At 34.3% G+C, this 15,450-nt stretch overlaps 1 protein-coding gene across 1 annotated transcript; it reads right to left on the reverse strand.

Moving 5' to 3' along the window:
• Positions 1-1,436: 1,436 nt before the first annotated feature.
• LOC132713436 (uncharacterized) lies at positions 1,437-14,604 on the reverse strand. Its single transcript, XM_060696038.1, has 7 exons — positions 14,283-14,604; positions 13,621-13,725; positions 12,056-12,196; positions 10,447-10,583; positions 7,813-7,951; positions 7,098-7,227; positions 1,437-1,697 (listed from the first exon to the last, which is right to left on the reverse strand). Exons 1-7 carry the CDS (start codon positions 14,568-14,570, stop codon positions 1,603-1,605), a joined length of 1,035 nt encoding a protein of 344 aa, XP_060552021.1. The 5' UTR covers positions 14,571-14,604; the 3' UTR covers positions 1,437-1,602.
• Positions 14,605-15,450: the final 846 nt, after the last annotated feature.

Raw genomic sequence — 15,450 nt, forward strand, 5'->3', positions numbered from 1 at the left:
TATCGGATTTTTTTCTATATATAAAACAAAGAAGGCCCGAATCGTGCATTATTCTACAACAATGCACTCGCCGTTCTTATTATCTCCCTGTGTATTTACACATTGAGGGCGCCATTTTGTTTAAAATATCTGATAAATTAAAACAATTTTTTGTCGAATTTTGTTTTGAAACTATCTAGAATGAAAGAAAATGGTCTAACTAAGAAAATGAATCCGAACATTAATATCTTTAATTCAGTCATTAACGCTGTACAGACGTTTAAAGTGTTGTTTACGTGACGTCACAATGTAGCGCCAAACAGCACGTGCAAAACAATCAAATCAAGTACGCTATTTTAATGTCGCAAACAAGTTAAGTTTCACATTTATTTCACTTTTAATAATTTTTATTTCGCTTGAAAAAATATACAGTGAAATAAAATAAACAAACAAAGTTTTACCAACGTTTTCAAAATTCGTTATTCTCAAAATGTTTCTCTACACACGGTAGATTTAACGACATTTTTTTTCAACCCACTGGAACAGCCTTTAAAGAACGTTTCTATGGGAAACACTCAGTCGAAAACAAATTTAACCACCAAACATGAAGTCCAACTTTATAATAATAATTATATTTTTTCTTGACGTGTTAGAATGGAAATAGATATTAATTCTTCGTGCATTATTTAAGAAATAATATATCCCAAACTGTGATTTTATTGCTCAATAACATCACTGTTTGGAGTTCGGATGCGGGAATTATATCACGAGGGCGTAGCCCGAGTGATATAATGATGCGCATCCGAACGACAAACAGTGATGTTATCAAGCAATAAAATCATCGATTTGGATATATTATTTCGATTCTAACACGACATCAACAAATAAATGCTGCCGTACATGATAATTAGCTAAATTGCGTCTGATTTGTTTCCGTACTTATTGTCAGCGCGTCACATTTTTAGTGGTTACGTCACGTGTTTAATGATTACGTCACATGTCTAAATATAGAACGTCAAACAGTGATTTTATTGCATAATAACACACACTTTCGGTTCTTCTATGTTCAATAGGGAAAAATTCGGGTCGTGTTAGAATGTATAATAATGCACGGTTTTCGTTCAAATGCTTTGTAATTAATCACTTAGGCCTATTGGCCTTCGTGATTATATTACTATGCATTTAAACTCAAACCGTGCATTATTCTACAACAATGCACTCAGAATTGATATCTATTTCCTAATTAATTGTTTAACTTGTCATATAATGCATTTTTAAATTCAGTTAAACACCTTTTTCTTACTTTGATCTGAGAAAAACGTGTATATTTGGTGTTTAAAACTCGTGTATATTTGGTGTTTAAAACAAAATAATTATGTATACAACTAGATGTCTTGAGTTCCGCTTCCATTTTCCTTTCATTGAAAACTCATTTGGCAGGTATTATCAAAAAATAGTTCATATTCAACAAATTCTTTATTACTTAAGTAAAACTGCACCATTTACAAAAAGACATAAATTATGTTCAATACAGTTCGAGTAAAACATTAATATATATTGATCTAAAATACATGTATCACATGAAGTTATTTTGATCATTTGTTAATTCCAAAGACAATGATTTTAAATGTCCAGTTTTCCTCCAAGTCCAACTGTAATACTGTTTCCATGGTTGCATGTTATATACTCTACATCATAATAAAAGTCTGTTAAAATCACTGAAAATAAAATAAAAACAAGACTGCATTTGTGAAAAATGCTATGCCACCGCATTAATACATCACTAAATAGTAGTGTAGGAACATATTTTTTTTTGAAGATTGACATAATGCATTATTATCAGATTAGTGGTTAAATCTATTGTTATTCAAATAAAAGATCAGAGTAGGAATATATCAATGCAGTTGAGTCTAGTGAATTTGGTGGTGAAGGTCATATTTCACACCAGCCTAAATTTCATGACTACATCAAAGGACAACACAGTAAGACACTTTATCAAAATCTAGGTCAGCTGATATCAAAGTTCACTTTACATCTTAATCGGTGCACATGGTTCAAATTTTATAGCTGTACATCAAAAGACAAGAAAGTAGGTCACATTATCAAAATCTAGGTTACCTGATATCAAAGTTCAATTTTACAACTAAAACTGTGCACTTGGTCAAAATTTCATTGCTGTACATCAAAGGACAAGAAAGTAGGTCACTGTCCCCTTGGGCAAGGCAAAATTTTGACCCAAGGGTTTAATTCAAAACAATATGATACAGGTCCACCAAACAACATTTCAAATATCTAAGTTGTAGCTTTCTCCAATTCAGAAAACATTTGTTTTATTTTCTGTTTTTACTATGTGTACACAATGAGAATCACTGCCCCCAGGCAGGGCCAATTTTGACACCCGGGGAAAAATTTGAACAACTTTGGTAGAGGACCTATAGATGATATTATATAGCAAACATCAAAGTTGTATGCCTTGTACCTTCAGACAAAAATATTTGTTATTTTTTTTACTATATGTACATAATGAAAATCAATGACTCCCGGGCGGAACCAATTTTGACCCTAGGGCTATAATTTGAACAATCTTGGTAAAGGTTCACTTCGCAAAGTCTCATGCCATATATTTAACCTCTAGCCTTTGTCAATTCAGAGAAGAAGATTTTTCTACATATAAGGAAAACTATCGCCTCTGGAGCAGGGTAATTTTAACACTAGGGGCATAATTAAAACAACTTTAGTAGAGGTTCCATAGATGGTATTATATACCAATTATCAAAGCTCTAAGCCTTGTAACTTCAGACAAGAATTTATTTTAATTTTTTACTATATGTACATAGTGAAAATCAATGACCCCTGGGGTGGGGCCAATTTTGACCCTAGGGCTATAATTTATACAATCTTGCTAGAGGTTCACTACACAATGTTTCATGCAAAATATCTTAACTCTAGCCTTTGTAAATTTAGAGAAGATGATTTTTTAAGCTTTTACTATATCATATAAGTAAACCTATGACACTAGAGGCAAAATTTGAACAACTTTGGTAAAGTACCTATAGATGATATCATTTAACAAATATTAAAGCTCTAAACCTTGTATCTTCAGACAATAAGATTTTTTTATTTTTTACTAAATGTAATTATTGAAAATCAATGACCCTGGGACGGGGGCAATTTTGACCCCAGGGCTATAATTTGAACAATCTTGCTAAAGGTTCACTTCACAATGTTTCATCCCAAATATCTTACCTCTAGCATTTGTCAATTGCTAGAAGAAATTTTTTTAAAGTTCTTACTATATACATATAAGGAAAACCAATGACCCCCGGGGCAGGGCTGATTTTGACCCCAGGGCTATAATTTGAACAATCTGGGTAGAGGTCTACTAGACAATGCCTTATGCAAAATATCTAAGCTCTAAGCCTTTTGGGTCTTTACAAGAAGGTATTTTAAGTTTTACTATATGTACATATAGTGAAAATCAATGACCCCCAGGGCAGGGCCGATTTTGACCCTAGGGCTATAATTTGAACAATCTTGGTAAGGGTCTACCAGACAATGCCTTATGCAAAATATCTAAGCTCTAGGCCTTTTGGGTCTTTACAAGAAGATTTTTTAAATTTATTCTTATAATTCCTTTTGGTTGCCATGGCAACCAGATTTCTGCATGGAATGAAATTCTTTAAACAAGTTTTGAAGCCCTTCACCTACGGATCAATCCTGCCAAGTTTTGTTGAAATTGGACAAGTGGTTTTCCACAAGAAGATTTTTTAAGTTCACTATATAATCTATATAACACACGCACAAACAAACATACAGGTGAATCGCTATATGCCACCGCATCGCAGATGCTGCGGTGGCATTAAAATATATGAGAATTAATTTCATATTAATAAATTTGTTAAACTCATGAAAGTTAACACTACGTGCCTGGCTGTAAATAAGTATTATCCTCAATATAAACATGAGGGAAACAAAAAAGAGCTGTCAGTAAAATAGTGTGCTCATTTACTCTCTGCACCTGACAATAAGAAAATGCCTTACTGTGTACAAAGTAAGGTAAGGTATGGGACCTGTGCCCATATGTTAAATAACCACAGAGATCATGTGTGTGAAGTTTCAACTCATTTCTTTCAGTAGTTTGGAGATATCAACTTTCATGCAAAAATTTGACCAAAGTGTGATGCTTAGAATACTAGTATTCAAGCTTTAAATCTTATCCACTCATTACTTTTTATAATGTGTATCATATAAATAACAAGAGGGCCACATGATGGCCCTGAGATCGCTCACCTGTATATAGGCCCCCCGGAGCGGGTCCAGTATAAACCCCAGGGCTTTTATTTGAACAAACTTGGAAGACACCCATTAGAAAGATGTTTCATGATGTTAAGTTTTTACTACACACATATAATGAAAAACACTGATCTTCCCCCCCCCCCTCGGGGGCCAATTTTAACCCATTGGATTTTATTTGAACAAACTTGGTAGACACCCATAAGAAGATGTTTCATGCTAAACATCTAAGCTCTAGCTCATTGGGTTTTTTTAAAAGAAGGTTTTTTAAGTTTTTACTGTACACATATAGAACAAGAACGTGTTTGTTAAACACAAATGCCCCCGGCTCAGATACTTGTCAGTAGCAATATTTCAAAAAATGTTAACCCATTCACTCAGTTATGGACAGAAAAATTGCCAAAAAATTGTAAACACAAGTTATATAGCTTGACAAAGTCATGACATTTTGTAATTGTGAAAAATATAAGTTGCTAAGTCATTGCTCTGACTTGTGAAGTTGAAAATAATTCAATTTCATGCAAGTTATCTTCCTACCAAATATGAAATACATCTGTCAATAAATAAAGGCTGTATTGGCAAAAGTGTAAAAAACTATTTTTAGCACTGGTGACCTTAACCAAACTGACCCCTAACTCTATCCAAAAGAAGAATACCATGTAAGTTATCTTCCTACCAAATATGAAATACATCTGTCAATAAATAAAGGCTGTATGGGCTAAAGGTAAAAAATCTATTTTCAGCACTGGTGACCTTGACCCAACTGACCCCTTGCTCCATCCAAGGGAAGAATACCATGCAAGTTATCTTCATACCAAATATGAAATACATCTGTCAATAAATCAAAGCTGTATGGGCAAAAGTGTAAAAATCTATTTTTAGCACAAGTGACCTTGACCCAACTGACCCCTTACTCCATACAAAGGAAGAATACCATGCAAGTTATCTTCCTACCAAATATGAAATACATCTGTCAATAAATAAAAGCTGTATGGGCAAAAGTGTAAAAATCTATTTTTAGCACAAGTGCTGAAAAGGGCAATAACTTGGTAAATATGAAAGCCAGAGTTATGTAACTTGCCCAGATCATGTACTTTATATTGATTAGTAAGTGTGTAAACTAAGCAGCCATTGGTACAGGTAGAACTTAAGAAAAATCCAACTTGCCGTTCTAGATTAACCTCGTACAGACAGACAGACGACGGACGGTTCAATCACTATATGCACGGGGAATTAAAAAAAAAAGGGCACCCCTGGGGCGGGGCCAGTTTTGACCCCCAGGGCTTTTATTTGAACAAACTTTGTAGACACTTGCTAGAAGATGTTTCATGCTTAATATCTAAACTCTAGCTATTTGGGTTTTTTCAAAGAAGATTTTTTAAGTTTTTGCTATATATATATCAATGACCCCCTGGGGCGGGGCCAATTTTGACCCCAGGGCTTTTATTTGAACAAACTTGGTAGACACCCATTAGAACATATTTCATGCTAAATATCTTAGCTCTAGCTCTTTGAGTTCTTTTAAAGAAGATTTTTTAAGTTTTTACAATATGCATATAGGGAAAATCAATGACCCCCTGGGACGGGGCCAATTTTGACCCCAGGGCTTTTATTTGAACAAACTTGGTAGACACTCACTAAAAGATATTTCATGCCAAATATATAAGCTCTTGCTCTTTGGGTTTTTTAAAAGAAGATATTTAAAGTTTATTCTTTCAGTTGCCATGGCAACCAGAGTTCTGCATGGAATTAAATTTTTTGAACAGTTTTTTAAGGTGAACACCAAAGGAACATTCCTGTGAAGTTTGGATGAAATTGGCTTAGTGGTTTATGAGGAGATGTCATTTATTGTAAAAGTTTACGGACGGACGCTGGACAGACGCCGGACGAAAAGCGATCACAAAAGCTCACCCTGTCACTTTGTGACAGGTGAGCTAAAAATGCAGACGATATGAATAACTAGACTTGGTAGAGATCATTCCTGTAAAGTTTGAATGACATTGCACAAGAAGTATTTGAGGTGTAGTTCAGCAAGTTTTGTGGTGATGGATGGACAAGACAGATTGTAGAAGACACAAAAATCCAAAACAGTTATTAGGTTTCACTATATGTTTGATATAAGCCCAGATCCTGTCCATCTTGGATCCCGATTTTGTTCTCTATTATCACAGGTGTTAGCAATAACCCAGAATGAAATGAAAGATTTCTGTTGTAAAGTGAAAGAAAGTATATTCCCGATGGCAATACAGCAGACTGTTTTCAAAGCACAACTATTATTTAAAATATTAGTTAAAATATTTACACATTGATGTCATTCAACTCCTTCATATATTCAAAGAGAGATTAGTATACGTACAATGGTAGAATTTTTGGTATTTTCTGGAAGCATTCCACTTTAAAGGGACATTATGCCCATTCAAGTGTATACAGTGAGTTCAATATAAGTTTTTATATTGCCATAATTCCTTTTAATTTAATAATTTACTTCATATTATTTATAAATAACCCCCGGATCATAACAAAGTCTCTTTAATTATCAATTAGCACTTGCCAGAAACGTTTAGTTTATAAAAGGAGTGGGGCAGTCTTTATATTTTAGACAGATTTTAAATTTTATCCTAAACATTTACCAAAATAAACTGTTGGTCAAACACATTCTTAACAGTCAATCTTTTAAAATAAAAAGTCAATTGAGCTCAACTTGACTATGAAAATATGAGCACGATGTCACTTTAACAAAAACATACATCAAAACTGACATACATTAGGGAATGTAGGATGGGACTAACATTTTTTTCTAAAACTCTTAAAAATATAAAACATACATGTCCCTCCCTCTGGAATTCTTGCATGTATAGATTGACAGACATCTGTGCAAGGCTTTCTTGGATTCAGTGTGATATCTAGGCTGCCTGATAGCTGAATGAGGACAATCACCTGTTCCTTATATGGTAACTAAAATATAAAGTACTTTCCTTTATAGTGCATCAAAGTATTGTGAAGTTAAAAGCTGCAAAATTATTTACTCTTAAGTGGATATGCAAATAAATGTTAAATATTAGTAAGTTTAAGAGCATTTTATCAAAAATATTAAAAAAAATACCTGTACCCTATCAAATTTGAGTTAATTGCTTGCTAACTGTTGAAATTAGCCTAGCTTTATTTTCTATCTTTTTATCTTGTTTTTTTTATTAGTTTTGAAATTTCAAAATCAAAAATGCAGCCAGCAGCTGCATGTATAATATAATTAGACTGTACATATGTGCCTGTTAAATTTACTGGTTATGTATCACAAGTACAAATGTAGTGTACAAACATCACCATATAATTGATACAAATCATACATAGGTACTTGAAACAATCTATTTTTAATGAAAACCTAACATTAAGATTCACCAGGGGAATATATAAGATAGCATCATTATGATACAAGAATTCTTTAATCAAAATCATCCATAGATTTTTTTTCTGAATTTCACTGATGGATTAACCTTCATGTACATGATTAATTTCCATCATGCTATCAAGACCTCTACATACCCTAATGTCCTTTCTTTCTGTAAAGTTTGAGCAAATGAAGACCCAACTTGAGGGAGTCAATTCCACAGAGGAAGGCAGTAACTCTGGTCTCTCATATAAACTTCTGAACAACTTAGCAGCCTCTTTAAAACAGTTCTCCCTATACAAAAGAACATCAACAGTCAATCAAAACATCACAATTATAAGTATTTATATTATAAAATGTAAAAGACAATAAAAAAAGCAAACCTATCACATCCCACTAGATTAATAATCCACACAGCGCATAACATTTTGCTGCTGCAAGCCATATAGCTCTAAAATTTGCTGCTGCAAGCCATATAGCTCTCAACACTTGCTGTTGTAAGCCATACATCTCTCTACATTTACTGTTGTAAGACATACAACTCTCAACATTTGCTGTTGTAAGCCATACAGCTCTCAACATTTGCTGTTGCAAGCCATACAGCTCTCAACATTTGCTGTTGCCAGCCATATAGCTCTCAACACTTGCTGTTGTAAGCCATACATCTCTCTACATTTACTGTTGCAAGCCATACAACTCTCAACATTTGCTGTTTGTAAGCCATACAGCTCTCAACATTTGCTGTTGCAAGCCATACAACTCTCAACATTTGCTGTTGCCAGCCATATAGCTCTCAACACTTGCTGTTGTAAGCCATACATCTCTCTACATTTACTGTTGCAAGCCATACAACTCTCAACATTTGCTGTTGTAAGCCATACAGCTCTCAACATTTGCTGTTGCAAGCCATACAACTCTCAACATTTGCTGTTGAAAGCCATATAGCTCACAACATTTGCTGTTGCAAGCCATACAACTCTCAACATTTGCTGCTGCAAGTCATACAACTTTCAACATTTGCTGTTGTTGCCAGCCATACAGCTCTCAACATTTGTTGTTGTAAGCCATACAACTCTCAACATTGCAGTTGCAAGCCATACAACTCTCAACATTTACTGTCGTAAGCCATACAACTCTCAACATTTGCTGTTGCAAGCCATACAGCTCTCAACATTTGCTGTTGCAAGCCATATAGCTCTCAACATTTGCTGCTGCAAGCAATACAACTCTCAACATTTGCTGTTGCCAGTCATACAGCTCTCAACATTTGCTGTTGCAAGCCATACAACTTTCAACATTTGCTGTTGTAAGCCATACAGCTCTCAACATTTGCTGTTGCAAGCCATACAGTTCGCAACATTTGCTGTTGTAAGCCATATAGCTCTCAAACATTTGCTGTTGCAAGCCATACAACTCTCAACATTTGCTGCTGCAAGTCATACAACTCTCAACATTTGCTGTTGTAGCCATACAGCTCTCAACATGTGCTGTTGTAAGCCATACAGCTCTCAAGACTTGCTGTTGTAAGCCATTACAGCTCTCAACATTTACTGTTGTTAGCCATACAACTCTCAACATTTACTGTTGTAAGCCATACAACTCTTAACTTTTACTATTGCTAGCCATACAGCTTTCAACATTTACTGTTGCAAGCCATACAACTCTCAACAATTACTGTTGTAAGCCATACAACTCTCAACATTTGCTGTTGTGACACATACAGCACTCAACATTTGCTGTTGTAAGCCATACAGCTGTCAGCATTTGCTGTTGCAAGACATACAGCTCTCAACATTTGCTGTTGTAACTCATACAGCACTTAACATTTGCTGTTGTAAGCCATACAGCTCTCAATATTTGCTGTTGTAAGCCATACAGCTCTCAACATTTGCTGTTGTAAGCCATACAGCTCTCAACATTTACTGTTGTAAGCCATACAGCTCAGGGCTCGAGCTAGTGGGCGATTAGGGGGAAATAGTCGCCGAATTCCTTCTGACTTCGCCGACATCCTACATAAAAGCGAAGATGAAGTCGCCCGATTTTATTGATCCATTATTGAAAATTACCAACAATAACAATAACTGTGAATAACATGTTGTGTGTGTTTGCTTTGTTTACCCTCGCCGCCGGAAAAAGGGACTGTCATGCATCTCAATCAACGCTTTTTTGTCGACGAGTTAAATATGATAAAATTGACGGCGTATTACACTGTATTTATTACAAATGAAGTTAAATTAAAGATCGTTTCTTTCGTTATCTACTTTCATTTTCTTTACAACATCAGTGAATATGAATATAATGTCCGGCGCAAGCTTTTTAATAGTAAATCAGAAGGGAATAACTGTTAATCCACCCATGATATGATCCATGATAGGAATCAACTATGGCTTTTTTATCTTCATTTAATGCAATGGTTGCATTACATGATACTCATTCTTATTACTTGTTTCAAACTACTTTTAAATTAAAATTGAATATTCTGTTGTTCATTTAATAAGATATGTACAGTGAGTCAACATAATTGCGATAACATACAACAAACATCGATAAATGAATCTCCTCACTTCTCCCTAAAGTCTCCCCACTTCTCCCTAAAGCAGCTGGAGGGAGAAGTGACTTCTCCCTAAATTTTGAACCTAGCTTGAGCCCTGCAGCTCTCAACATTTGCTGCTGCAAGCTTTACAGCTCTCAATATTTGCTGTTGTAAGCCATACAGCTCTCAACATTTGCTGTTGTTTTCATTCCTTTTATAATAAACATAAAAAAAAAAATTAAGTCTGAAAGCTTACCAATGAATATAGAATTGGGATATTTCTTTATTTCTTATTCCATCCAGAAATCTTCTATGATCTTTTCTTTTTAAATGGATATTGCTTTCTAAATTACAACTTGTATATAGTCTCATGACATCATTTTCTAAATATAGCTGAAATGTAAAGTGACATCACTGTCTTATTTCACAGTCTAAATACAAATGAACATAAATGTCTAAATTCAGCTAAAATGTAAGTTGAAATTATTTTCTAAATTTAGCTAAAATGTTGGGAAAAACTATTGTCTAAATTTAGCTAAAATATAAGGTGAAATAATTTTGTAACTTTAGCTGACTAAAATGTTATGTGAAATTATTGTTTAAATTTAGTTAATACTGTATGTAAATTGAAAATTTTTGTTTCTGTATGTAAATTGAAATTATTGTTTAAATTTTGATGATATGTAAGGTGACATGGTTATCTCAATTTTAACTGAAGTGATGTTAAACTGGAAATGATACATGCAAGAAAATCTAAGCACTCGGCATAGTTGTTCATGCAAGAAGATTCAAATGTGTTTTCATACACAATTCCATGTAAGTGACCCCAATAGCAGAGCAAATGTTGACCCCAAGAGTGTAACTTATATAAGGACCTAATGGTATTGCTTTTATATATCATATATTTCTTGCATATCATACTGGTATTTCCGTTAGTTTTACCCGCGCTGGAAATTTCATCTGGCATGGGGGGGGGCAAGATGAGTTGTGCTATACAATGGCACGCTTAAGATGATGTAATTTTACCTTTATGAATGAAGTTGTAATTTCGTATATACTGTTGTAAGAAAATAGTTATGGGTGTAATGACATAAATTTCCATGGTAAATTGGTTTATTAAGGTAAAAAGTTTAAAATATATTGTAGAATGTGCAATATTAACAATATATGTCATATGTTGCAGCTCAGGTCAGAATATTTGTCCCGAGAAGACATGCCCATTAGGCAGTAACAAGGCTTGCCTCGGGAACCTGCCAATGGGCAGGTCTCCTCAGCACTGATATTCTGAACCACAACATATGAAAGCTATTATTAATCTAAGGTCTGAGCATCATTATATCTAAGGAAGTAGGTTTTCACATAACTTAACTGTCTAAATTAAGTAATGATACATGTCAAATATCTGAACTTTGTGTATTGTACTTTCACTATAATTACTGACAATAAAACAAAGGGAAATAATTCAAGACAGACAAGGGTAAATCTTAATGCCCCCCACCCCCTATAGTGGCGGCACAAATAGCCCTGCTAAAAACATACCCAGTAAAATATGAAATTCTTAGATAGACCAACTGGGACACTTAAAACAAGAGACATAGAATAGATAACATCTCTGTTAAAACTGAAAAATTATAATGCAGAAATTAACAAAGAAGTATACTGAGAATTAAAATGATGCCTGTTTTGAATTAAAGGAGAAAATGTTTTTCATTTTTAGGGGTCATTTTGTACCTTAAAAATGCTAATTCTTGAAAATGGAGCGAGTAAATGATCTGATATTATGCACACACACATACATGTTTAAGATGTTATGGGTATGTTATTGGTATAGACGTACATCAAATGATATTTAAATCTTAAATTACCTTGACAATATCATGTATACCAACTCTGCCTGCAGACTGTTGTGTATTTTGTATAATAACTGGAACGTCTTTATACAGGTAATTATTTGCTATTTCTTCTATAGTGACACCAACATCTATTTGTGTTATGCTGGAACAATTCTGTACAAAAAAATAACAAGCAAGTTATTCTTCAATCAAATATGGTACTTTTAAGCTATAAAGAATAATCTTACATAATAGTAAGGAACTAATTAATCTTTACTTCATTACACTATACTTCTAGCAGCTGAATTTTAGTATGTAGTATAATGAAATCCTAAATTAAAGGGACTCTTCTGACATGACAGGACTGGAAATATTTTCCCTCAGTTGTGTGTTCCGTTTCATGTAGGTCTGAACCAAAGTTTCAGAACATTCCCTCACCATGTTTTTACCAAAATGATTCAAAATGAAAATGGTTGCAATACTTTTTTGCTCATATCAGTCTAAGAATCTCACTGGGTGCATTTCTTTATTGAGACTTGTATTCTATTTGATTCAAGAATGAAAGTGGAAAGTGTGATCAGACCTTGCAACATAAAAAAGAAATGAATACTGTACTGAATCAATATACAGGCCTTCAATGACCCTTTTTTTACCTCCTCATATTTGTCCTATATATTTACCCTTTTCCTGCTGACAGCAACATATTCTACCCTAGCAACTTAGTGCTGACCAAGATCAGCCTGCACGTCACCGCTGTTTGATCATGGTCAGCACTGTATTTGCTATTCAGTCAGAATATATCTTGAAATTTTCCCTATAGGTGATTAATAATTTTGAAAAGATTGAAAAAATAAGATGCGCAAATAATTGATTAGGTTAAATTACAATGTAACAAAATTAGTTCCACCTACACTATACCTGATTAATAGATCCCTTCTCTGACCTTTCATTTCAATAACAATAGATTTAACCACAAAACATTGACATGTTTATAAGAAATAGGTTGTGGTGAAATTCCTATTGTATCCACTAATCTGATAAGAATTAGAAATAACAGTCATTATTATGATAGTTTTCTTTCCTTTTTTATAGCACATGCAGTTCAAAGAAATTTGAATAAAGACAAATTTATAACATTTCATCAGGGCTTCCACTTCTTTAATTTGGCTTGTGACTTTCGAATTGTTATGCTTTTCCTTCTTTACCTATATTTGGCTTGTGACTTTCAAAATGTTATGCTTTTCCTTCTTTACCTATATATTTTGCAGTCTCTGACTCCTTAATTTCGAAAATAAATGGAAGCCCTGATTTCATATATGTATAATATAATGAGCCGTGTCACGACAAAACCAACATAGTGCGTTTGCGACCAGCATGGATCCAGACCAGCCTGCGCATCCGCGCAGTCTGATCAGGATCCATGCTGTTCGCTATCAGTTTCTTTACTTGTAATAAGATTGGAAAGCGAACAGCATGGATCCTTATCAGACAGCGCGGATGTGCAAGCTGGTCTGGATCCATGCTGGTCGCAAACGCACTATGTTGGTTTTGTCGTGACATGGCTCATAGATATAATGATATTGAACATAAATGTCTACCTGGCAATCTTCTTTGAGCAGAAGTCTATCATCATCAGAGTTAAAAACATTGGGTATGATACAATTCATACCATGTAGTGATGTCCAGTCAAATAATGGCAACACCTGAAATAAGTACATATATTGTTTATGTTTAATAATTTATACATTTATTCTCAATTATCACCAACATTGTTTAAAGTCCATCTATTTTGACATCAGTAGAACTCCAGGCTCTTAGTAGGGTCAGAATTTCATGAGTAAAAGGCAAATTTTGGCCAAAATTTTCATGAGTGACAAGTCAGTTTGATTATTTATTTTATTGATAATATTCAAAATGGACAAATTGGCCATGATGGCCCTTAATATTGCTCACCTAAATATAAAAACTCTCCATGACTCATGGGCCCCCGTTGGAAGACAAATATCACGGGGTGAGATAAAATGTGCAACCAGACTGGGACTCAAACCCGGCCCATTTGAATACTGTACCGTGGCTCTACTGACTGAGCTATCTGGCTGCTTACGTATCTTCTCACCTAAATAACCTAAAAAGTGAACAGTTCTGTACAGTATAATCTCTAACTTTTTTTGACTAGTTTTGCAACATCATAGAAAATTATACAGGTTGTTAAATTTAAAGGTGAACACTATACCCCACAAAAATTAAACCAACTATTTACCTTAATAAATGCATGTCGTCCGTAAGAATTTATAAGTCTCTTTGAAGATTCAACATTAAATAAAACAGCCACAATGGAAACGCAAATAGCAATTAGCGTTAGCGCAACACTTGACCGAGAACTTTTCTTCCTTCTCTCGAACCTCAGAAACAACTTAGCCGATTTTTTAATTTGGAAATATGATATGTTTTTAGTATGGCAAGTATCTGTCAATGCCTTTATTTCGTTATGGAGTGAATATAGTTTATCTTCTGTTGTAACTTTCAGTTTGTTGTCTCTGTCCTCCATGTTGTTTATTGCGCTAGCTAAATGCCGTCTTGCTTACTAGTCCGGACGACACAATCCAGCAAACTCCTCGCAGCGATTACTCCCCTTTATAAGTACACTAACAGTTAAAATCATTAAAGGGACATAACTCTGACAAAAATCATTTATTGGAAGTGATGCACAACTAGATATAGTATTAATCATTCCTGTTTCTGAAGAGTAATCCTAACAAGTAGCTGGCAACACACACACAAAACAAACACATTTTTGATTGAAGGGCCACAAGTCGGCCTAAAATCATTCAAACGGAAAACGTGTGTTACATGCGCAAGAATTTGAGCTACAAATCAATCCTGTAAAGTTTCAATGAAATTGCATTAGTGGTACAAGAGGAGTATTCCGGTAAAAAAATTATTAACATCTTTTTTTTTATTCAAGGGCCATAACTCTGCGAAAAATCCTTCAAGCGGAAAACCCGTGTAATACGAATGCGTAAGTACTTAAGCTACCAATTATAATCCTGTAAAATTTCACTGAAATTGTACAAGTAGTATAAGAGAAGTAGTCCGGACAAACTTTGATATTATAAGGGCTATAAATCTGACAAAAAATCATTGAACCAAAAAAAAAAAGCCGATGATGTGCTTAACTAGACTTGATACTAACCATTCCAGTAAAGTTTCGATAAAGTTGCGCACTAGTGGTTTCTAAGAAGTAGTCCGTGTAGCTGGCAACACACAAAACCCTTTTTATTCAAGGGCCATAACTCCACCAAAAATCATTCAACCGGAAACCGCGTGTAATATGCGCAAATACTTGAGCTACAGATCAATCCTGTAAATTTTCATTGAAAATGCTTAAATTAAAAATTGTTCCAGCAGTAGTTTAATGAAGAAAGAAA

Source organism: Ruditapes philippinarum, unplaced genomic scaffold, assembly GCF_026571515.1.
Source record: "Ruditapes philippinarum isolate M1 unplaced genomic scaffold, ASM2657151v2 ctg332_1_1_1_1, whole genome shotgun sequence".
In the NCBI taxonomy this organism is placed as follows: Eukaryota; Metazoa; Mollusca; class Bivalvia; order Venerida; family Veneridae; genus Ruditapes; species Ruditapes philippinarum.